Below are 22,904 nucleotides of genomic sequence, written 5' to 3' on the forward strand. Positions count from 1 at the left end.
GTGAGTAAACTCTCTGCCGTGCCTGGAATTAGCAGTGTACATGAAGTGCACATCTGGGAACTTATAAGTGGAAAGATCATTGCTACCCTGCACATCAAATATCAGAAGGACAGGGGATATCAGGATGCCAGCATGAAAATCCGAAAAATTTTCCATGAGGCAGGAATCCATAATGTGACCCTCCAGTTTGAAAATGTGGACTTGGAAGAGCCCCTGGAGCAGAAGGACTTATTTTTGCTCTGTAACTCACCTTGTATCTCCAAGAGCTGTGCTAAGCAGCTTTGCTGTCCCCCTGGTGCACTACCTCTGGCCCATGTCAATGGCTGTGCTGAACAGAATGGCAGCCCCCCACTAGACATATACCAAAGTGATGGCCTCAGCAGAAGAGACACAACAGAAGTGGCCATCGAAATCCCTTTGGATGGACGTCCAAGAGACCATGGACAAGCTCTTAAAACCCAGGAGGACCATTGTTATGTCAACAGCACACATTTTTAATCTGGTACCCACATGATCAGACTTTATAGACAAGGCACTTTGGAACCACCACCTTGGCTTGTGGAAAGAGCTTTGTGGGTTGTAGGCTCTGACCAAGCTTGCAGTGCGCACTCTTTGGATTCACTAAGGGGTTGGCTGTTTGGGATTTTAGTTGAATGTGTCTGTTAATCTTTATGTAACTGATAGCCCTTTTCCATTCCCCTGGGTGTCTCATGCTGCTGTTGGATAGTTATAGCTTGAACATTCATTTTTCTAAAGTGAACTGCGCTGGTGTATATATCAGGGACATCAAAGGCTGGGACTCAATGAATATAGACACAGTATTCAAGGAAGTTCTTGTTTTTAAACTGATTAGAACTTCTAACTGACTCTCAGGTGAGCTCATAGCCTAAATATGTTGAAAATAACTGAATAATAGCTATATGTTCTCCATTCTGTTAAAGATCATAAAGAAGGAAAGTTAGGTACTTATGGCACTGCAGACATATCTTTTTTCATTGATTCATTTTTAAATAAATGTAAAATAAATACCTATTAAGGTAGAAACATGTTCTGAGAACATTAAAGGAGGTACAATTTGGTAGGAAGGGGGCAGAAAAGTGGTTTTTTAACCATTTTGTCATTATATAAGATGAGAGAAAACTAATGTTTACTTTCTGCTGTGTACTGAACTGTGGCTATAGAGTGTTTCAAATGTTTAAATATATTTCTACTTTCTTAAGTATGACACAAGTACTTATATACTGTCTTTTAGAGTCAGTACAGTCGGCACTGTTTTCATTTAGTGCTTTGATAATGATGTACTTATTTGTCCAAATTTTCTTGAGTTTTCTTTCATAGGATCACATTGATCTATACAGAATTTACAAGAAATAAACAAGTATTCCCAAGATAGGAGAATATATAATATTGAGGGTTCATTCCTTTCAAAAAAATAAGCTAGACTGTCTTTTCTTTAATTAGATACATTTTAAAGTATTTATTATAGTTGCGACTAGTACCTTGATGGAAAAGTTGATGTCCAAGAGAAAAATGAGAATTAATTTAATTGCTGCCTTTAATGTGTTTTGAGGAACTTAAAGTTTTCCTTTATGTCCCTGATCCATATTACCGAGTTCGAATAAATGTTTTATAATCTGATTCAGACCCATAACCGAACCACGTTGGTTGTGGTGAAGCATCTGTCACATATTTGACACATTGTTTAGACATCAGTATTTAAATCATAAAAGTTTCATAGATTAGAAAATTAGAGATACATCACTAGAGAGCTGGGATCTTTGATAGGTTTCAGGATTGACTTAAAAATGATCATTTCTTGGTTAGACTCTGTACAGGATTTATCGGAAGTGCCAGGTTAGTTGTGGAAACAACATACACATATTTCAGGCTGAAGCAAATAACATGCTGTGATCAGTAGGCAGGAAGTGCTTTTATTCCTTGAAATTTTATTATCTGAATTTAAATTGGCCATGAATTAGGTAAATAGATACATGCTTGCAGATGTTTTGATTGCTAGAAGTTCATTGGGCTAGCTTATAATGTACTTTATAAGCTTAAAGGTGTAAAAGTAAGACATTTCCTTTTTTAGCATTAAAAGTGTAGCATATACTCCTAGAAACCATAGGAGTCTCTGAGAAACTTACCATGGTGAAATGTGGGCCCAATGCTCCTACATTGGTTGAGATGCCTTAGTTGGAACTAAAGAAGAAATTTGTCCCTTACTTTCACATGTGAAGGTCTAATTTGATTTCACATAATTCTCCCTTTATTAATAGGGAAAAATTGCAATTTTCCATTTTGGTGCAACTGGGCAAAAGGAATGCAGTACTTTGCATTCATACTTAAATCTCTAAAGTATTTTTCTGGAAAGGAAAAGACACTTAATTCTACACTTGATCTTAGCCAAAAGGCCGAGAAGCAAGACACATAATTCTAATATAATTAAATCTAACCTCAGAAAAGTTTTTTTGTTGTTTGTTTGTTTTTTTTGGTAGAGACAGAGTCTCACTCTTTAGCCCTTGGTAGAGTACCGTGGAGTCATACAGCTCACAGCAACCTCCAACTCCTGGACCTAGGCAATTCTCCTGCCTCAGCCTCCCAAGTAGCTGGGACTACAGGCACCTGCCACAACAGGCTATTTTTTTTGTTGCGGTTTGGCTGGGGCTGGGTTCGAACCTGCCACCCTTGGTATATGGGGCTGGCGCCCTGCCCACTGAGCCACAGGTGCCGCCCTAAAAGTTTTATTATTATTTTTTTGAGACAGTCTCACTCAGTCACCCTGGGGTTGAGTATTGTGGTGTCATAGCTTAGAGCAACCTCAAAATGATTCTCAAGTGATTCTTTTGCCTCAGTCTGCCATGTAGCTAGGACTATAGGCATCTGCCATAGTCATTTGGCATCTGGCTATTTTTTAGAGATGGGATCTTGCTGTTGCTCAGGCTGGACTCGAACTCCTGAGCTCAAGCAATCCACCTGCCTCCGTCTCCCAGAGTGCTGGGATTACAAGTGTGAGCCAACTCGCCTGGCCCTCAGAAAACTATTTTGTTTGACACTTATGAACATAACAAATTATGAGTCAATGTGAAATAATACTTTTAAAACAGTTTAGCTGACTGCATTTAATAATGTCCAAATAAGCTCTGTGCAATATTTTCGTATTGGGCTAAATGGGTTGGTTGCCTTAGCCACTTCTGGCACTGTGAGGCCTACTCTTTGGTACTTTCACTTGGGTACCTTACTTTAATTGTCTGATTTTTAGTTCTTCCAAAGAGATACAAGGAGTTTCTTTCCCCCTTTGAGCCAACCCTGCTTGGTGGCAGTAGCATCTGATGAACAGGAGATTGAAATAGCTCTATTTTGCTTCAAGATTTAGAAAAACTGCTACATAGCTTTGTATTCCTGTGTGTATAGGTTAATTCCCCAAAATTCTCTCTTTCTCTTTTTTGAAAGAACTGAATGTAAGTTTTTAAAAGTCTATGGCATTCTCTGTCAGATCAGAGATTCATTGTCCTGGCCTTCCGTAATGCCCTTTTGCTCCTGTACAAAGGGTCCTTTCCACGTTATTTCAACACCAGTTATAGAAAGGACTGTTAACTTATTTTCCAGCTTTGAAATGTGTTTGTGAGAACACAGGTTGGTGGGGCATGGGAACTCACACCATAATCCTAGCACTGTGGGAAGCTGAGGTGGGAGGATCCGTTGAGTGTAGGAGTTTGAGACCAGCCTCAGCAAGAGTGAGATCCCATCTCTACTAAAAATAGAAAAATTGTCTGTGTGTCATGGTTGGGCACCTGTGGTTCCAGCTACTTCGGAGGTTAAGGCAGGAGGATTGCTTGAGCTGAGGAATTTGATGTTGCCATGAGTTAGACTGATGCCATGGCACTGTAGCCTGGGGCAACAACACAGTGAGACTCTGTCTCCAAAAATACAAAAACAACCCCTCAAAACCCTCAGAGGTTAATTTTTTTCATATTTGGCCTATATGATATTCAGAGTCCATTGTTGACAGAGGAAAATATTATTTCTCTAACTTTTTGACAAACTGTCAATAAATTAGGGAGACATTATTTGAGGAAGAATTGAAATTATGCTTCTTCTTTAGTCACTTATTTTGTCATTGAATGAGCAAATTAGTGGCAGTAAATTAGGAACTCCAAAGTTTGGGGGAATGGATATTTTGAATGTCAAGGAAACCAATGAGGCACATTTTTGATTATACTAAGGCAGCTGCCCTAAGAGCTTTTGTGATGCTTACACCAGGGACTCAATCTTGGCACTGTGACATTTTTAACTGGGTAATCCTGGTGTGGGGGGCTCTGCCATGCAGGTTGTTTAGCAGCTTCCCTGACCTCTATTCATAAATGCCAGTAGTGTCTCCCACACTGTGACCACCAAAAATATCTACAGACATTGCTGCATATCCTCTGGGGAAAAATTTTGCCTCAAGTTTTGGACCCTCGGCTTTTAGTGAGGGCAGTTTAGGGACATTGTTAATGAAAACCTCTCCAGAGCCCAATAGTCCTTTCAATTATGAAGTCTGCAAAATTCATTCTTTAAGAAGGTATTTTTAAAGGCTAAATTGAGCTGTTTGTAAAAAAAAAAACACAGTTGACTCTGCATAGGAACTTTGGACATTTACTTTTTTTTTTTTTTTTTGGTAGAGACAGAGTCTCACCTTATCGCCCTCGGTAGAGTGCCGTGGCGTCACACAGCTCACAGCAACCTCCAAATCCTTGGGCTTAGGCGATTCTCTTGCTGCAGCCTCCCGAGTAGCTGGGACTACAGGCGCCCGCCACAACGCCCGGCTATTTTTTTTGTTGTTGTTGCAGTTTGGCCGGGGCTGGGTTTGAACCCGCCACCCTCGGCATATGGGGCCGGCGCCCTACCCGCTGAGCCACAGGCGCCGCCCGGAACTTTGGACATTAAAGAAAAAATATATAATTTGAAACAAAAAGTCCTTACAAATCCGATTATGCAGATTGGTCCTTGTGACAGTGGAAGAAGAGAAATGCGTTTGCTCTCTCACTGTTCTGTCTGGTCTCTTCTGTTCAGGGATATCTTCAGTTTATTGGGCCCTCGACTAAATGAGACTAGATAATATCAGTACAACTGATTCTTGGGGTTAAGGTGTTTAATTCGTCATATTTAAATTTTTTTAGCTTGATAAGGTTTCTTGTTATTAGTTCCTGGTAAACTGCTCATCTTAGTGCTAATGATAAGTTCAGACATTTTAAAAAATGTTTAATTGGGCGGTGCCTGTGGCTCAGTGGGTAGGGCGCTGGCCCCATATGCCGAGGGTGGCAGGTTTGGACTCCGACCCAGCCATGGCCAACTGCAACCAAAAAAAAAAGTTTAATTATTTATGGCTAACTTTACCCTTTTCTCAATCATATACATTTCCCCCAAGAAGGCAGAATCCATTTCCTCATTTGAAAGTATTCTGCTTTCACACTCTTGCAGTTTAAGACTGCAAAAAAAGGCTGGTTTGGGAAAAAATGAGGAAAGATGACCTGTTTTGGACTTTGAATTTAGATTAATAATCACTGACTGCATGCCTGTTTTATAACAGTCATTCACCTGATAAATTGTCACCTGTTTATATTTCTGAGTATATTTTCACTCAACCAGTCACAGGCAGGAATGAGGTTTTTGAACCAGGAGACTAGTTTCTCAAATGGAATTTGGGTTGGGCCATAATCCTTCATGTAATCTCCATGTTCTTAGGAATCTAAAGTTTAGGGAATGCAGATGTGTGTTTTTCAGGTGCTTCTCTTTTCCGGTGTTTTGTTCTGGACATTTTTGTTTATATGAAACTTTCTTGGATGTTTGCTAGATGATCAACTGTCACCTGTTAGTACAAAGTCAGGCCAGAGACACTGAACCTGCTCTGAATTTCTCATGAAAACAAGCCAGAAACAATGGTTTTCTAGGGAGAGTGACCCCTTCCTGAAGGTCTGAGGTTATGTTACAATATTATGTGGAGTTTTGTTGCTTAAATTTCTTCTGTCCTCACAGGTAATTTTGCAAAAGTGTAATCCTCACATTTGAAGGAATTGTTAAAACTCTTAATGTGGAAGTCTAAATAAATCATTACTAATTGCATGTGAACCCCCCAACAATGTACGTACATATGCACACCTTTTAAAGGTGAAAATATTCAATGGTGCTATGAATAAATTAAAAAAATAAAAACAGGACAGATGTATATTTGTGAAAATTAATCAGATAAAGTAGCTGATCTCATTTTGTCTTTGTCACTTACCCTGGTCCATTTATTACTCAGTACTCCTTGGATTGGTTTTAATAATTGGGCGGATTCTTTTTCTTGATTGGCAGGTCTCTTCTTCACACTCCTTCTGTTCCTCACTTCTACCTGCAATGCCACAAGGCCCCTCTTGGTAGGAGTATCACCAACTGACATGACTGCCTTATTACTTACCACCGAGACTGATTTGGTTTTCTAGAGGGACGTAATCTGACCCTGGGGCACACAACAGGATTTAGGGATTGGTGGAGAGGCCAGGCTTATTTTGGAGAAATTTGGGGATCTCTCCAATGAGTTGAATATAATGTTTATGAATATTTAATTAAGGGAACTATATTCCAGTTCTTTCAATTGCTTTTATTTTATAAAACCATCGATCGACGAATGAGCATATTTTTATTGTAAGCCCTGTGCAAGTGATTCTTACCCTAAGGAGCATATAGTCTACATGCTATAGTTAGGTAAGACAGTGACTGCAGGGAGAGGGGGAACCTTGCACTGGATGTGTTTCCGTGCTCAGATGTGTACATCCTAAGCCTGGGCAGCATCTGAAACAGGAGAAGGCTACACAACATTGCCCGGCCATCAGCTGCCTGTAGCTCTAAGGAAGCAGAGGACTGAGCTCAGGACTTCAGAGTACAGAATCTCTACTCCGTCTAAGAGAGAACCCTGCTTCACTCTCTGTCTCCTACCCTGCAGGGTATTTCTTCACAGCATTATCACTTTGTAACATTATATTATGCATTTATTTCCTGTCTCTGCCATTACAATAAGTCTTCGTATAATCAATCCACCATCGTGTACTACAGCCCCTATCACAGTACTTGGAACAATACCTGGCGTGTGGTAGTAGGTTCATAAATATTTATTGAATGAATGAATCAACACAAGATGAAGGAATCAACTCTTGGTGTTACCATTTATAGGCTTTGGATGAATCATGTAATTTCATTGAGCTTCAGTTTTCTTGTTTATAGTGAGGCCAATGAGAAAAACCTGTGGTGTCTACCTAGCCACATTGTAGAAATCAGAGCAGATGATAAAGGTGAATCCAGATTTAAATGGCAATAGAATCTATCGTTTTATACCTTCAATCTGGCATTCATAGTCTCCTGTTCTTATCCTGCCTCCTTTCATCTGGGTAATTCCATTTTGTGAATTAAATAGACACCGTTCAATGCTAAATACCACTGCGTAGTGGTATAAGCAACGTGGGTGAGAGTGAAGAGGGAAGAACCAGAGTCAATACTGCTTCAGGGAAGGGTTGGCATTTGAAGTTGGCCTTGGAGTGGTTCAGTGTGTAGAGAAAAAGGGAAAGGACATTGCAAACTGAGAGTTTAGACTTGATTCTTTAGGCAGTCAGACTGAAAGCTTCTGTAGGAGAGGTGGGGGACAAACTGGGGAAATGCCAGGAAAAGGATATTTTCAGAAAACAGTTTTATCCAAACATCTTCCTCACCATCCTCTAAGTTGGTCTATTCAGTGTTTCACCCAATACCCCCAGCACCTCCACTTACATCTCCAGGCCTACCTGGGATCCTGAGCTCTATGGGCTGTTACTATGGACTCACCGTGCATTTCCTCTGAGTCTGTAGACACTCTAAATTCACTATGAGTTTATCCTGATTTTATTTTATTTATTTTCGAGAGAGTGTCTCACTCTGTTGCTTTGGATAAAGTGCTGTGTCATCACTGTAGCTCCTAGCAATCCTTCTGGGCTAAGGCAATCCTCCTGCCTCAGGCTCCCGAGTAGCTGGGATTATAGGAACCTGTCACCACACCTGACTAAGTTTTCTGTTTTTAGTAGAGATGGGGTAGGAGTCTCTTGCTCAGGCTGGTCTCCATCTCCTGAGCGCAGGCGATCCTCCCACCTTGGCCTCCCTGATGTGAGCCACAGTGCTTGGCCTGTCCTAATTTTAAAATCACCTTTCCTTAACTCTTCTGTTGGTTTCAGTGGAAGCATGGTGTCCACATTTCCCCCACAGGCTCATGCTCACTACACCAGCTCTAACTTTGCAGCTGTGTTGAATGCTGCCTCTACTCTCATCCCACCTGCAACTTGTCGCTATACTGGATCACTGCTCCCCACACAGTGCTCTTTATGTCAGCCCTCCTTTCCACACCTGCCTGTCTTCCAGGTTCAGCTGCCCCATCTTGGCCTGGGCTGTTACAGAAGCCTCGGGGCAGCTTCCCACCCACTGCTGAACCTTCTCATGTCCTTTCGCTCCCTTCTGCTCCGGGAGGAGAGACACACTCCCCAACCTGTCACTGAGGCTTCCTTCTCACCCACGTTCCCCTGGCTTTATCTTCTTCAGCAGACAAGAAAGCACACAGACACCTAAGGAAGTTAGAACGTGAGACGGTGTACGGATGCATTCTGTGTGGACTAGTATAGCAAGTTTTATAGGAGCTGGGAAGTGACTGTTACATGGTAGCCCATTCTTTTTATGCCAAAAACATTTTTTCATTTTTTAATTTTTAAATTACATTTGCCACGTTATTTCCTGTCCAGGTTTTCTTTTTTTGGCTGATTTCTTCCTTTTCTATGTTAGTTGTCACTTTGCCTCAAAGCTGGTTTCCCATGGGTGACAGACTGCGACCTGATGTCACTAGTGTCCTTATTCTGGAGCACTAGTGTCCTTATTCAATATCACTGACATATCTCATGTGTGCAAGCAGAGCCAGGATCTCTCTCATCTGTGAAGCAAAAAAGAAAGTGGACTTTCCTTAATCTCATATATTCACCATAAATCAGATATATGCCTGTGCCATACTAAAGAGCTCTAATATAGAGTCAAAATATTTGGTACATCACACTGATTCTTTTATGCTTGAAGATGGAAGGGCAAATTTGCATGGGATTTGGAACCACAGGGCCAGGTGGTATTTTGTTGAGCGGGGATGGGGGAAAGGTAGGGGAGCACTTTGTCCCAGTGTCTGGGGCAATACAGGCCTGCAGTGACAGTGATAACAACCAGGTCCTATCTGCTTCCAAAAAATGGGGCCAAAAGAAGACCTGCTGGCGAACTGTGAGTATGCAGCTGTCATCTGATGCTCAAAGACGTGCAGAACTTTTGGAAGGACTGATGCTTGATTCTTGCTTTATAACTTTTACTTTCTGTTGTTAAAAATTGTACTACATGGTACTTCCTGAGTGGGGCACATGATATGACCCCAAGAGATTTTATTATTAAAATTAATATGTACTGGGGAAGTATAGCTTAAGGTTTAAACATTCTGGCTTTGGAAACTGCCTGCTTTCAAATACCAGCTCCACCATTTGTTAACTGTTTGACCTTTGGATATACATTGTCAGATGACTAAAAAGTTATCTGGGCCTCATCTGTGTCATCTGTATGGTAGAGAAAATTGTAGTTCCTGTCTCATGAGGTTGTGAAACTAAAGGAAATGATCTATGTGGAGTACAGATCCTGGGTCTCTAAATGCTCTGTAAATGATGGCTCTTCCTTTTTTTTTCTTTTTTGAGACAGAGTCTCTCTGTCACACTCAGTAGAGTGCCGTGGTGACCTTGAACTCTTGGGCACAAGCAATTATCTTGCCTCAGTCTCCCAAGTAGCTGGCACTATAGGCGCCCACTACAACACCCAGCTATTTTTTTTAGAGATGAGTTCTTGTTCTGGCTCAGGCAGGTCTCAAACCTGTAAGCTCAGGCAATCCAACCGCCTCAGCTTCCCAGAGTGCTGGGATTACAGGTGTGAGCCACCGCACCCAGCTATGGCTCCTTTTTAAAATACCAACTTTGGTAAGTAAAATATTAGCTAGATTTATTTCAATTTTAGCTAGCTACTCACAGTGGAAATGTCAAAAAATGTATGGCCAACTTGAGTGTTAGCACGCTACTAGATTTTAAACTATAGAGACCAAATGACGCAATGGCACCCATGAATCTACAGACCTGATCACATACCACTTCAAAAATCCCAAGAGACCTCATTTCTAAGACAACAAAAGAAACACAACATTGAAGAGCTTCAAGAAAATACCACGGTTCAATGTATCAGGACCTTACTCCCTACCCATGCACAGGTGGCATCTCAAACAGTGGCATCACTGCTTGAGGGTGGCCGAGTCCAGTGTTCCAGTCAGAAAGGCAGGGATGGCTTCAGTGAATCTCCATTTCTGTCAATGCCCTCCAGCCAAAGACCACTGGGAACACACCTGTGGTTGAATTCCTAGGGTTCAATGCTGGGTGCAGCGTGGAAAGTGTTCACCCTGGGGAGTCTCGGGGCATCTCAGCAGGATGGTGTTCAAAGGATTTTTCTGAGGATTTGGACTCACGATAGGTGCTTTGGTGGAGGATTTGTGGAGGTGGGGCTTTGCTTTGGGTTGGATGCTGCCATCAAGTGAGAATAATAATTCTGCAACTGGGCATTCTAATAAATCCCATCTGTAAGGCTGAGTGGGAGGGGAAGGAGTGAAACAAGTCTCAAGTTTTAACTGAAGTAGTAGTTACTCTCTGTGAAGAGGTATTTTTTTTTTTTTTTTTTTTGTGGTTTTTGGCCAGGGCTGGGTTTGAACCCGCCACCTCCGGCATATGGGACCAGCGCCCTACTCCTTTGAGCCACAGGCGCCGCCCCAGTAGTAGTTACTCTCTTGCCCAGCACAACATCTGGTGTTTTACTGCTTTGCACAGTGCTCTTGTATTCGTCTGTGCTTAGGGTTGCAGAGCACTCTCGTTCCTGGCCTCATGTCACCATCACAGAGACACCTGTTGTCTGGGACTGGTGTTCTGAGAGATTGTTCGTGCTTAGCAGGAGAATGTCATGGCCTACGTGGGAGAATCAGGCCCAGTCCTGATGGTGTATTGATACACCAAGGCCTTGTGTATCTATCAATTTCCAGAGGCCACAGGCATGCTTTTCCTTTTATTATATTTTTAGTACTTAATATATTTGTTGGTACATTTTTATGGAGCAGGCTACGAGCACGTAAATCTTGGTTATAGGGCCCCTTAGAAGCCATGTGACCTTGGGCAAGTTACCTCACCTTTGGTGTCCTACCTCCCAGGAGTGCTGTGAAAATTAAATGAGATAATGCGTGTTCCTGGCAAATAGTGATTTAAAGACAGGTTTTTGTGTTGAGTCCCTCTGTATGGTCAAATGGATTCTTTCATTTTGCCTCATTTTATTTCCTTGCATCATGGGACTATTTAAAAAAGCACTTTAAACATCCTGATCAGAAAGCCTGCCAGAGGCATAAGGTTATTTCTTCCTTTGTCTTTGCTTACAGGGAATATTGGCATGTCGCTGAAGCCATTACCATCATTGTTACCACTGCGATGGTGTCAGGAAGAGCCAGTGAGTGTCTGGTTACTGTGGGGGCCACAGCACGGGAGCTCCCATCATCCTGCTGTCTACTCCATAATAAATGTTTGTTGAACACATAAATGAATAAGTGAATGCACACAGTGAAGTTCACCTCTCACTTCCCAGCCCATCCCACGGACATTTTCTTCGTCCTTCAACACTAACATTCAACTGGGGCTTCAGTGCACAGGTTTCTGAGTCCTGCTCAGTGCTTCATTGGAAAGAAAGCTCTGAGAGGAATAACTGTGGCCCCCGAGAGTCACCAGTGCACAGGGCAGGGGCCTCCTATCTCATCCTTACACTGACTTGTCCTCAGGCCACCACACCCACACCCATTTCAGGCCATCCAATGTGAAACAGATGTTTCATTTGATAAAAAATGTCCTTTGTTCCACTTTGGGGTTCCTGACAGCTCCTGCTTCCCTTCTTCACCTCCCTTTATACGTTCTTCTGGCCTTTCTTAGAGCATTTTTTTTTTTTTATTACCAAGTGGCAATAAAAGAAAAGAGTGCAGGTTCAAGTAGTGTTTGAGAGAAAGCCAAACCTGAGAGGAAAACGTGTCTAACAAAATGACTGTGTGTGTTTTGCTCTTCAACATACTTTCTAAAATTAACAACATATTCTGGCTAACTCTCATGGATAGGGCATGAAGATTTACCACCCCCTGTCCTTTTTTTTTTGAGATAGAGTCTCACTATGTCACTCTGGGTTGAGTGCTGTGGCATCATAGCTCACAGCAACCTCCGACTCTTGGGCTTAAGCAATTCTCTTGCCTCATCCTCCTGAGTAGCAGGGACTACAGGTGCTCACCGCAACGCCTGGCTATTTTTAGAGACAGATCTTGCTCTTGCTCAAGCTGGTCTTGAATATGTAGCTCAGGGTAATCCACCTGCCTTGGCCTCCCAGAGTGCTGGGATTATAGGTGTGAGCTACCACACCCAGCCTAAGATTTACCCTATTTTAATTAACAGTTATATAGTCTTCCATCATACAGCTGTATCAACTTAAATATCTCTTCTAGAAAATAATCATGTGGACTTTAGAAAGAAATTTTACTTCCTTTAGAAAGAAAATCATATGGACTTTAAGTACCTTTGGCATAACAGACGCTTTCTTGATATTAAGCACTTGTGGATTCTGTTTATTTTTTTAGGCAGAGTCTTACTCTGTCACCCAGACTAGAGTACCATGGTGTTGGCTTTGTTCACAGCAACCTGAAACTCTTGGGCTCGAGCCAACCTCTTGTCTCAGCCCCTGGAGTAGCTGGAACTTTAGATACCTGCCACAGTGCTCACCTAGTTTTTCTATTTTTAGTAGAGACAGCGTCTCTCTTTTGCTCAGGCTGGTCTGAAACTCCTGAGCTCAAGCAATCCACCTGCCTTGGCCTCTCAGAGTGCTAGGATTATAGGCATGAGCCACCACACTGGGGTGATTTTGTATTAATAGCATTAAAACGTTTCTTCTTTATAGTTTTTGCTCTTCCCACGTCCAATTTTCTATAATGATTATATGCTACTCATATCAGAAAAAATTATTTAAAAACAGTATTAATCTCATAAATGTTTTCTGCAGTCCTTTATTCCAACCGTGCTTATTGCTACTATAAAACCGTTTAATATTTAATTAATTAATTAATTATTTTTTGAGACAGAGTCTCACGCTGTTGTCCTGGTTAGAGTGCTGTGACATCATAGCTCACAGCAACTTCCAACTCTTGGGCTCAAGTGATCTATCCTCTTGCCTCAGTTTTCTTTCTTTTTTTTTTTTTTTTTAGTAGAGACAGGGTCTCAATCATGCTCAGGCTGGTCCCAAACTCGTGAGCTCAAGCAATCCCCTCACCTCGGCCTCCCAGAGTGCTAGGATTACAGGAGTGCGCCACCATGCCCGGCCAATATTTGATTTGTGTTTCAACTCTTCAAATAAATAATATGTTTCTTGAGAACATAGATTACATTTTAATAACTATGACAACATTGACGCAGCACCTCTGTGGGCCATGTACTTGAGTTGTACATAACATCTCAGTTAACCCTCACAAAACCCGTGCAAAGTCAGGTCCCTCTTATACTAATGAAGAAAATAAAGCTCAGAGAGTTGAAATCATTCATTCAACTCAGTTGCAGCAGAGCTAGGATTAGAACCAATATCTCTGTGATTCCAGGGCCTCTGTCCTTTTCACTATTCTGTGATGTCCTCTACTCTAGACTCCACTGAAGCATGTAGCACAGGGCGCAAACACAATTTATGTTAACTTTGAACTTGTTGGCTTAACTATGCCAGAGGATAATCCTTACTCTCCTGACAGGCCCGGTCAGCTTACCCAGGCCAGTCTCTTCAGTGCCCATGTCTACACGATATGACCTGACTGCTGTGTTCCCTGTGACACTTCTTTTCTACATAGGATTAGTGACTGGATTCTCTTCAGCATAGTGGCCTTGAGACATCACAACATGGGAAGATAAAAGCCACCTTTAGGGAAAAGGTGAAGTGGTTTCTGGAAGTAGTAACACAGTGGAAGATGGAGAGTGGATGCCAGTAGATCAGAGGGGGTGCCTCCTAGGAAACTGTGGCTATTGCTTTATAGTAAAGTGTGGGGTACCTATTACTTGCCCCTCTTACGAAACAGCAATTTAGAATTGCCTTGTCATAAAAGAGGGCTTGCATTTAACTGCTGGACAAGCAAACACTCTGGACTTTTTAATGTTTTTGAATTGTCTATTCCTTGGGAAATCAACCCCACTTCCAGGTGATCTCCTTAGGCCTCTGAGAGCAAGTCAGGCACACAGAGGCAGGTCTCGTGTATTGATGGGACCTTTCCTCTCTTGTTTTGAGACAGAGTCTTACTTTGTCACCCTCAGTAGAGTGCCTTGATGTTACAGCTCACAGCAACCTCAAACTCTTGGGTTCAAGGGATCCTCTTGCTTCAGTCTCCCAAGTAGCTGGGACTACAGGTGCCCACTACAACACCCAGCTATTTTTTTTTTTTTTTTAGAGATAGGGGTCTTGCTCTGCTCAGGTTTTGAACCTGTGAGCTCAAGCCATCCACCCTCCTCGGCCTCCCAGAGAGTTAGGATTACAGGCGTGAGCCACTGCACCCAGCTCTTTCATCTTTCTTTATGGTGCTGTTCTTTACAAGTGTCTCTAAGTATTTCAGACAAATAGTACATCTGTCCTTAACTGTAAGTTCTTACTCCATTAAATCCTAACATTACTCTGTTTGCCTTTTTAATATCTAGGGGAATTTGGATTCTAGAACATGCAAATGGCATGTCAACTCCTGCGGGGGTAATTTGGAAAAAGAGGGAGCGAGGTGCTAGGAATAGAGATGGGAAATAGTAGACAGCGCAGAATTAGAGAAAGCCCCTTGCAAACCTGTCTTAGGAGGAAAGATAAAAGAAAATGAAGGAAATGCAACCTTGGCCTTGGGACTGCATGTGGCTGAGAGGAGCCAGGATGAGGTGAGGCTTTGGAATGTAGTGACAAAGAGAAGGGTTGAGGTGACAGAAGATGGGATGTTGAGATAGGCTGAGACTCAGTGGTGAGCCCTGGGAGCCAGGAGTTAACACAGCTATGTATTAACCTTGGAAAGGCACCCACCATTGGCTTAGAAAAAAGTGCATTATTCACCCTGAACACGCCCAATCTCATGTGATCTAGGAAGCTAAGCAGGGTGGGGCCTGGTTAGTACTTGGATGGGGGAAAAATGCATTGCCCTATGAGGAGTATCTGTTTAGGAAAAAAATTCAAAATGAACCAGCAGTCTTATATTTAAAATTGGGGAGATGGCGAACATTTGGTAGCATGCAAGTGATGATATGAAATAACACCTTTATTACTTGTGTCTAATATGTAACTGTTATTACCGTTGTCTATAGTTTGCATTTTCTTTGTATGATTATTTTAGTGGAGGTTCAATATTTCTTAGGCCTTTGCTTCTTAGTGTTCCCTTTAATTCAACTCAATAAGGCTTTAAGATTCCCCCCACCCCCCTTACAGGAAAGTTCTCCTACCTGCAAATTTTAGCAACATAACCCTAGTGTTTCGGGGACAATGTTCTGCTTTATGAATGGTTAGCAATACCACCATTTACAGGCTCAAATAGGCAAAAACTCACACAAAATTTTACAGAAAATCAATCAGGCTTTGGAGAATGGGAAAAAAATTGCATTATATTAGGAACACTCTAGTATGTTCTTAATCTTTTAAGTTCTTAACAAGTGTCCGAGCCCTGGATTTATTTGCTTATTTAGCACACTTTTACCATGTGGTTGTAGGTTCTTTCCTTCCTCCCTCCCTCTTTTGATCCCATTAAGAACCTTACTTTTTGATGACTGTGCAGTCTGTTTTCTTTTTTTTTGTAGAGACAGAGTCTCACTGTACCGCCCTCGGGTAGAGTGCCGTGGCGTCACACGGCTCACAACAACCTCTAACTCTTGGGCCTACGCGATTCTCTTGCCTCAGCCTCCCGAGCAGCTGGGACTACAGGCGCCCGCCACAGCGCCCGGCTATTTTTTGGTTGCAGTTTGGCCGGGGCCAGGTTTGAACCCGCCACCCTCGGCATATGGGACTGGCGCCCTACTCACTGAGACACAGGCGCCGCCCTGTGCAGTCTGTTTTCAATTGAGTTTTTGGATAAACTTCATTTTCAAGAAGTAAAAAAATTAAAAAAGGGAATGTTAAATGATTATCTCTTTAAGAATCATGTTTTGAGTTTCTCTCGCCTGTTTAAGTATCTTCTTTTTTTTTTTTGAGACAGTCTCAAGCTGTTGCCCTGGGTAGAGTGCTGTCTTGGACTTAGGTGATTCTCATTCCTCAGCCTCCCAAGTAGCTGGGACTACAAGCGCCCACCACAATACCCGGCTATTTTTTTTTTTTTTGTTGTTGTTGTTGCAGTCGTTGCTGTTGTTTAAGAGGCCCTGGCCAGGTTTGAATCTGAAAGCCTTGGTGTAGGTGACCGGTGCCCTACTCACTGAGCTATGGGCATTACCTATCTTCTTTTTCTTTAAATGAGTGAATGACTTTTTACTTTGCTGTTGCATCTTGGATGCGGGATCTGGATGTGGAGGTAAAGTTCCTGAGCTGGGCCTGTGAGTCTGGGGGCAAGTCTTTTCTGTGTGGGCCTTCTTTTCCCTTCCCTCTGTCACCTGAAGGAAGTGGCCTGAATGATCCCCAGGGCCCTTTCCTGCAAGTCTACCCTAGAATCCCAGGGTTCACGCTGTGAGTTTCCTGATCTTACTCTTGAGTGTCCCGAGTATTTCTTACTACTCTGCCTTGATGTCTTTCTCTGCTTGAACAGCTGCGCACTTGATGAGTGTTTTGATTCTATTCTTGGTTAGTTTTATTTTCCTTTAGCTTCCCTCTGTTTCATTTGTTTGTTTAAAGGTCCCCCCTCCTTTGCCTTATTTTCTTGCACTGAATTCTTTCTGGATTCCTATCCCCATTTTAGTTCCCTTGCACAGTTCCTCTCTGTGACCCCAGTGTCAGGAGATAGGCCTGCGGTCCGTTCTGAAGACTGTTTGTGTTTCTTAGGGTCTGCTCTTCCCACGAGATAGCTCGATCCATGGAAATAAATGCCTTGCCAAAACTGTTGTTTCTTTTCTTTGCTAAGTGATTTTTGGCATCCACTCCATTATATTCCACTTCTCCCCTTTGGTTTTCTTTTATCTTTCTCATTTTTCATAAGTTTAGTGAGCTTCAAATTGCTTTCCCTATGATTACTTTTAAGCTTTAAACACTCAACATTCTACATTCTTTCTATGGGTAGAAAACAGCCTGGTATGGGGCCATTTCCAAAGCAGGATCTAAGTATGGGAATGATTTTAGATAATACAGAGATGGACATCTTTTATTTGAATAGTATATGTATTTATTTCAATATTTATGGAAATATAGGTGTCACATCAAACTTGTAATTTCATAATCATGCTCTAAAAATCTTCTCTTTTTAATACAGTTGCCCAAAGTCAGAAATCTAGTGAGAGACAGTACAAGGCTTGGAATTTGGGAAGGGTGACTTCAGAACTGTGATCTACTCACTAAACTTACTCTCTCAAAGAAAAAAATAACATAGGTAATACAAGACTTTGGCACCAGTCATGAAAGTAGTATTTGCATAACTGAAGTTGAGGAAGAACTGACATAATAGGAAGCACATGGGCTTTGGAGTCAAACCTCAAATGCTGCATCTGTTACTGACCAATTATGTGTCTTTGGACACACCGCTTAACCTCTATTAACATGATGGAGAAAATATAACATGTGCATCCTATTATCCTAAGTTTTAAGACATTAATTTCCTCCTCTGTGACTCTCAGTTTATTCAACTATGAAAAATTAGGATCAGGCCAGGCCTGGTGGCTCACACCTGTAATCCTAGCACTCTGGGAGGCCCAGGTGGGTGGATTGCTTTAGGTCAAATGTTCAAGACCAGCCTGAGTAAGAGGGAGACTCCATGTCTCCTAAAAATAGAAAAATTGAAAAACAACAACAACAAAATAAGAATAGAAAAATTGGGTGTGGTGGTGGGTGCCTGTATTCTCAGCTGTTTGGGAGGTTGAGGCAGAAAAATGGATTGAGCCTAGGGGTGTGAGGCTGTAGTGAGCTAGGACGATGCCACTGCATTTTAGCCAGGGTGGCAGAGTGAGACCCTTTAAAGAAAAGGGGGGGGGGAGAAAAACCAGGATTAGTGACTATTAAGAGGATTAGAAAAAAACAGCAGTTTGGTTTGGCGCTTGTGGCTCAAAGGAGTAGGGCACCAGCCCCATATAGCAGAGATGGCGGGTTCAAACCCAGCCTTGGCCAAAAACTTCCAAAAATAAAAAAATAAGAGAATGAAAGAAAAAGAAAAACATAGCAGTTATTAATGCGTAGCAGGTGTGCAGCTGTCTATAAAAAATACAGCTTATGTCTTCCACATTGCTGGCCTCTCACAGTTGGGACTTTAGCACTCAAGTTCTCCAGGTGCCTTAAGGAAAAAAAATCTCTCTCTCCTGCTCCCCATCAATGAGCAAAACAGGGTCAGCCTGGTGAATTACACTGATGCCAGATGCACCTCTGGGAGGAGGGGCACAGGGTGCAGGATAACAATAGCCAGGAAGACAGCACATTCCTTGTGTGGAGCTGGGCTGATAGGAAGGGGCTCATATCTCCATGAGAAGAGAAGGGAGTGAGAGAGAGAGATAACCCTTCAGGGTCCACTCTAGTGCTGTGGTCTGTGTGTGGGCAGCATCAGGATTGGTTTGTGCAGTATGTAGTCATCAAAAAGTAAGGTTCTTGATGTGCATGATGTGACTGTGGGCAAGCACAGCTAAGTTCAGAATGGGAAATACTTATTTCAGCATTCTGGTGGTAAAATATTTCCAGATTTTATAACCTTGAACCCATTACCCCACAAGGAATAATACAAATGGCTCCAGACTATTTACCTAAGTGATTACAATGGCATGAGGAATTGAATCTTGCTGAGTGATTACCTTTGCCATGAGGTTTAAAGATAGTGCCATTCTTCACAAATGATTAAACCTTGATGACTAATAAAAGGGCAATTGCATTTTAAAGAGTTTGGTTGTTAAGCATTTTTGAAATAGCCAGACACCCTAATGCAATAACTGAAAATGAAATTTCAAGTATCTAAGGTGAAAGGGCTTTTTGTAAGCCCTTCCTCTCCCCCCATGAATGTATGTAGCCAATTTTTGATTTGCTTTTTAAAGAAATACTACATTTTTCTTGATTTCTTCTGTGATGGAGGGAAAAGTGGAATTTGAGTCCAAAGCTCTACATTCAAGTTTCTGCCCTTCTTAAAGAAATCTGTGTGACCTTGAGTGCTCAGGAAACCATTCTGGACTTGAGTTTCTTATCAATAAACTGAGGTTGTGAGCTCTGCCCTGCATACCTCACAGGTTAAAGTAAGGATTGTCATATGAGGTACTGTGTGTAAAAGTGTTTAGAAAACTGCGAAGTGCCCGAAAATGCAAGGTGTTGTTATTCTCCATGTCTCCTAACCAGACCCCAGGTCGCTCTACCTTCCAAATTTCATGTGTTGGCCCTACAGCTTAACTCCAAAATGACACAGGAATTGGAGTCTGAGAGATTCCGCTTTTAATTTAAGCCTTGATAATTCCTGATTTATTTTATTTATTGTTTAGTTTTATAAATACAAAATAAAATCTCATTAATTTGGGGCATAGCTAGTGAAAACTACAAGAAAAAAGGGGGGTCTTAAATTAAAAATGCAGCACTTTAGCTCATTTGTTTTTCTATTACAGGGAGAGTTGTAAGGGCCTACCATAGGTCCCTACCAATATAAAAAGAAATGCAAAGAAACTTTCTGTGGATCTTTATTTTATTTGAGACAGAATCTCACTCTGTTGTTCTGAGTTCTGAGTTCCATGGCATCATAGCTCACAGCAACCTCAGTTTATAGATACAAATATGCAGTTAAAAATCAACATTGGTTTTGTAAAAATACAGTCCAAAGATTAAAAAAAATCTTCAGCCACTTAGGACCCTGGTTTAAATTGTATACAATTTAAAAGTGATGTAATCTGTGATTCCCACATGTAAAAGTGATTTACAAAATTGCTTGCCATTAATGTTATAAGCAAAATAAACTACAGTGGAGTTTAAGCAAAAAACCAAGTGGCATTCCAATTATGAAGTTAGTGAGGTAAGTGGAGAAGGTATTCCCTCAGATATATTTATGTAATACAGTATTCCTCATGTGGCTGAGCCATATTCCCTGGGTGCAGAAAGCTGGGAATTGCCATCAGTGTCGGTAACCATCTGGTGGTTGTGATGGACTTGGTAGAACCTGTAGAAAGAAGCTCTGATTTTGTCCAAGTTGAGAATCCTCTGCAAGGGAAGACTCCAGTTGGGATAGACTGGGTGACAATGTTGAATCTGTAGAGGTGCTGGTGACCCATTCCCCTAAAGCATGAACTCGTCTCCTCAAACCGTGTGACGTGCCCTCTGTCTGCTGCTTTCCTTTGCTTAACTCTTCTGCTTGCTTGGACAGACTATGCCCAAGTTGGGCCTGGAGTTGGTCTTCATGGTGACGCAGTTGCTCCTGGAGCGCTTCTCCATGCCAGTGCCCATCCATTATGAGAACTTGGCGGAAATCCAGTTTTTCTTCAAAAGGTCTCTCATCCTCCAGCACCCCTTCTAGGTTTTCATTTCTTTCCAGAATAGCTTCTCGATCTGTTGGTAGTTCCGGAAGAAACTGGTTGAGAGTCTTCAGGCTGGTTCTGATTTCATCTTTCACTTCCGATTTAAGTGTCCTCATTGAGTCACTGATTTCCATCTGTCTTCTCTCCAGGTCGTCTTGGTTTCCATCTGCTTTTCGAGGTCTGTGTACTTGTGCCGCACCTGGCTGAGCGCCTTCATCAGCCGTCAGTTCCATTGTCACCATTTCCTTTTGCACACAGGTGTTCTCTTGGTTTTGCTCAAGAAGATTTTTCTCCAGCTGGCTCCACTGACTCTTCAGTGCTTCCTTCAGACTGGCCACTTGCTTCTCAGCTTGCTTTCTGTCAACAACTGGTTCTGCAGGAGGCTAAAGTCTGCCTTCATAGTCTGCCTCTTTCTGAGGAGTCAGCAGCTCACTTGACTTTTCTATTAATTGCTTTTCCCTTTCTTTTTTAAAATTATTTTATTCTTCATTATTTTTTATTTTTTATTAAATCATAAACGCATAGATCATGTATAGATTGATGCATTTATGGGTACAATGTGCTGATTTCATATAGAATTAGGAACACTTAATCACACTGGTTAACATATACCTCATCTCGTTTACTTAGTTATTGTGTTAAGACATTTATACTCTATCCTAATAGATCTGACATGTACCCTTGCACTATGCATCATAGGTGTGATCCCACCATTCACCGTCTCTCAATCTGACCTTTCCCCTCCCCCTCCCCCCTCCTTCATCTTGGGCCATAGTTGGTGATCTATTCTTCATATGAAAGTGTGAGTGATTGTAAATTGGTTTCATAATAGTACTGAGTACATGGGATATTTTTTCTTTTATTCTTGAGATATTTTACTAAGTAGGACATGTCCCAGCTCCATCCATATACACATAAAAGAGGTAAAGTCTCCATCTTTTTTTAAGGCTGAATAACATTCCATGGTATACATATACCACATATTAATCCATTCATGGCTCAATGGGCACTTGGGCTTCTTCCATGACTTGGCTATTATGAATTGAGCTGCAATGAACAATTTGGTGCAAATATCTTTGTTATAAAGTTATTTTTGGTCTTTTGGATATACAACTAGTAGATGAATTGCAGGATCAAATGGCAGGTCTACTTTTAGATTCCTGAATATTCTCCATACTTCTTTCCAAAAGGGATGTATTAGCTTGCACTCACACCAACAGTGCAGAAATGTTCCCTCCAACATCTGTAGTTTTGGGATTTTGTTATGTGAGCCAGTCTTACAGGAGTTAGATGATGTCTCAAAGTGGTTTTGATTTGCATTTCTCTGATGATTAAAGATGATGAACATTTTTTTCATGTGTCTGTAGGCCATGTGCCTGTCTTCTTCAGAGAAGCTTCTGTTCAAGTCACTTGCCCACAATGAAATGGGATTTCTTGTTCTTTTCTTATTAATAAGTTTGAGTTCTCTGTGGATTCTGGTTAGCAAACCTTTGTTAGAAGCATAACCTGAAAATATCCTCTTCCATTCTGAGGTCTGTCTGCTTGCTTTACTTACTGTGTTCTTGGCTGTGCAGAAGCTTTTTAGTTTGATCAGATCCCAGTAATGTATTTTTGGTGTTGCTTCAATTGCCCAGGGGGTCCTCCTCATAAAGTATTCTCCAAGGCCAATTTCTTCAAGTGTTTCTCCTGCACTCTCTCCAAGAATCTTTGTAGTTTCATGTCTTAAGTTTAAATCTTTTATCCAGTGAGAGTCAATTTTTATTAATGATGAAAGGTGTGGGTCCAGTTTCAGTCTTCTACAAGTTGCCAGCCAATTCTCCCAGCACCATTTGTTAAATAGGGAATCTTTATCCCAGTTTATATTTTTGATGGGCTTATCAAAGATCAAATGATGATAAGTGTCTGGGTTCATCTCTTGGTTCTCAATTCTGTTACATACATCTACCTCTCTATTTTTCTGCCAGTACCATGTTGTTTTCATCACTATAGATTTACAGTATAGTTTGAAGTCCGCTAGTGCGATTCCTCCTGATTTGTTTTTATTTCTGAGTAATGTCTTGGCTATTTGAGATTTTTTCTCGTTCCATATAAAATGAACAAGATCTTTAAAGTATGACGATGGTGCTTTGATAGGGATTGCATTAAATT

The 22,904-nt window shown here is 41.6% G+C and overlaps 1 protein-coding gene and 1 long non-coding RNA gene across 6 annotated transcripts in view; one reads left to right on the forward strand and one right to left on the reverse strand.

The window, feature by feature from the left end:
* SLC30A10 (solute carrier family 30 member 10) overlaps window positions 1-6,192 on the forward strand; it is a 47,023-nt gene extending 40,831 nt beyond the window's left edge. For 3 of the 5 annotated variants that reach the window (XM_053606391.1, XM_053606390.1, XM_053606392.1), the window contains exon 4: window positions 2-6,192. In XM_053606391.1, the coding sequence (XP_053462366.1) occupies window positions 2-498 (497 nt within the window). In that variant the 3' untranslated portion in view covers window positions 499-6,192. The remainder of the gene's footprint in view (window position 1) is intronic. The other 2 variants (XR_008383134.1, XR_008383135.1) reach the window with 2 other exon arrangements.
* A 2,526-nt stretch (window positions 6,193-8,718) lies between these two features.
* Window positions 8,719-22,904, reverse strand: part of LOC128597517 (uncharacterized) — a 58,741-nt gene continuing 44,555 nt past the window's right edge. The window contains exon 3 of the long non-coding RNA XR_008383265.1: window positions 8,719-8,962. This is a non-coding gene — a long non-coding RNA (uncharacterized LOC128597517). The remainder of the gene's footprint in view (window positions 8,963-22,904) is intronic.

The sequence above is a fragment of the Nycticebus coucang genome, chromosome 10, assembly GCF_027406575.1.
Source record: "Nycticebus coucang isolate mNycCou1 chromosome 10, mNycCou1.pri, whole genome shotgun sequence".
Lineage (NCBI taxonomy): Eukaryota > Metazoa > Chordata > Mammalia > Primates > Lorisidae > Nycticebus > Nycticebus coucang.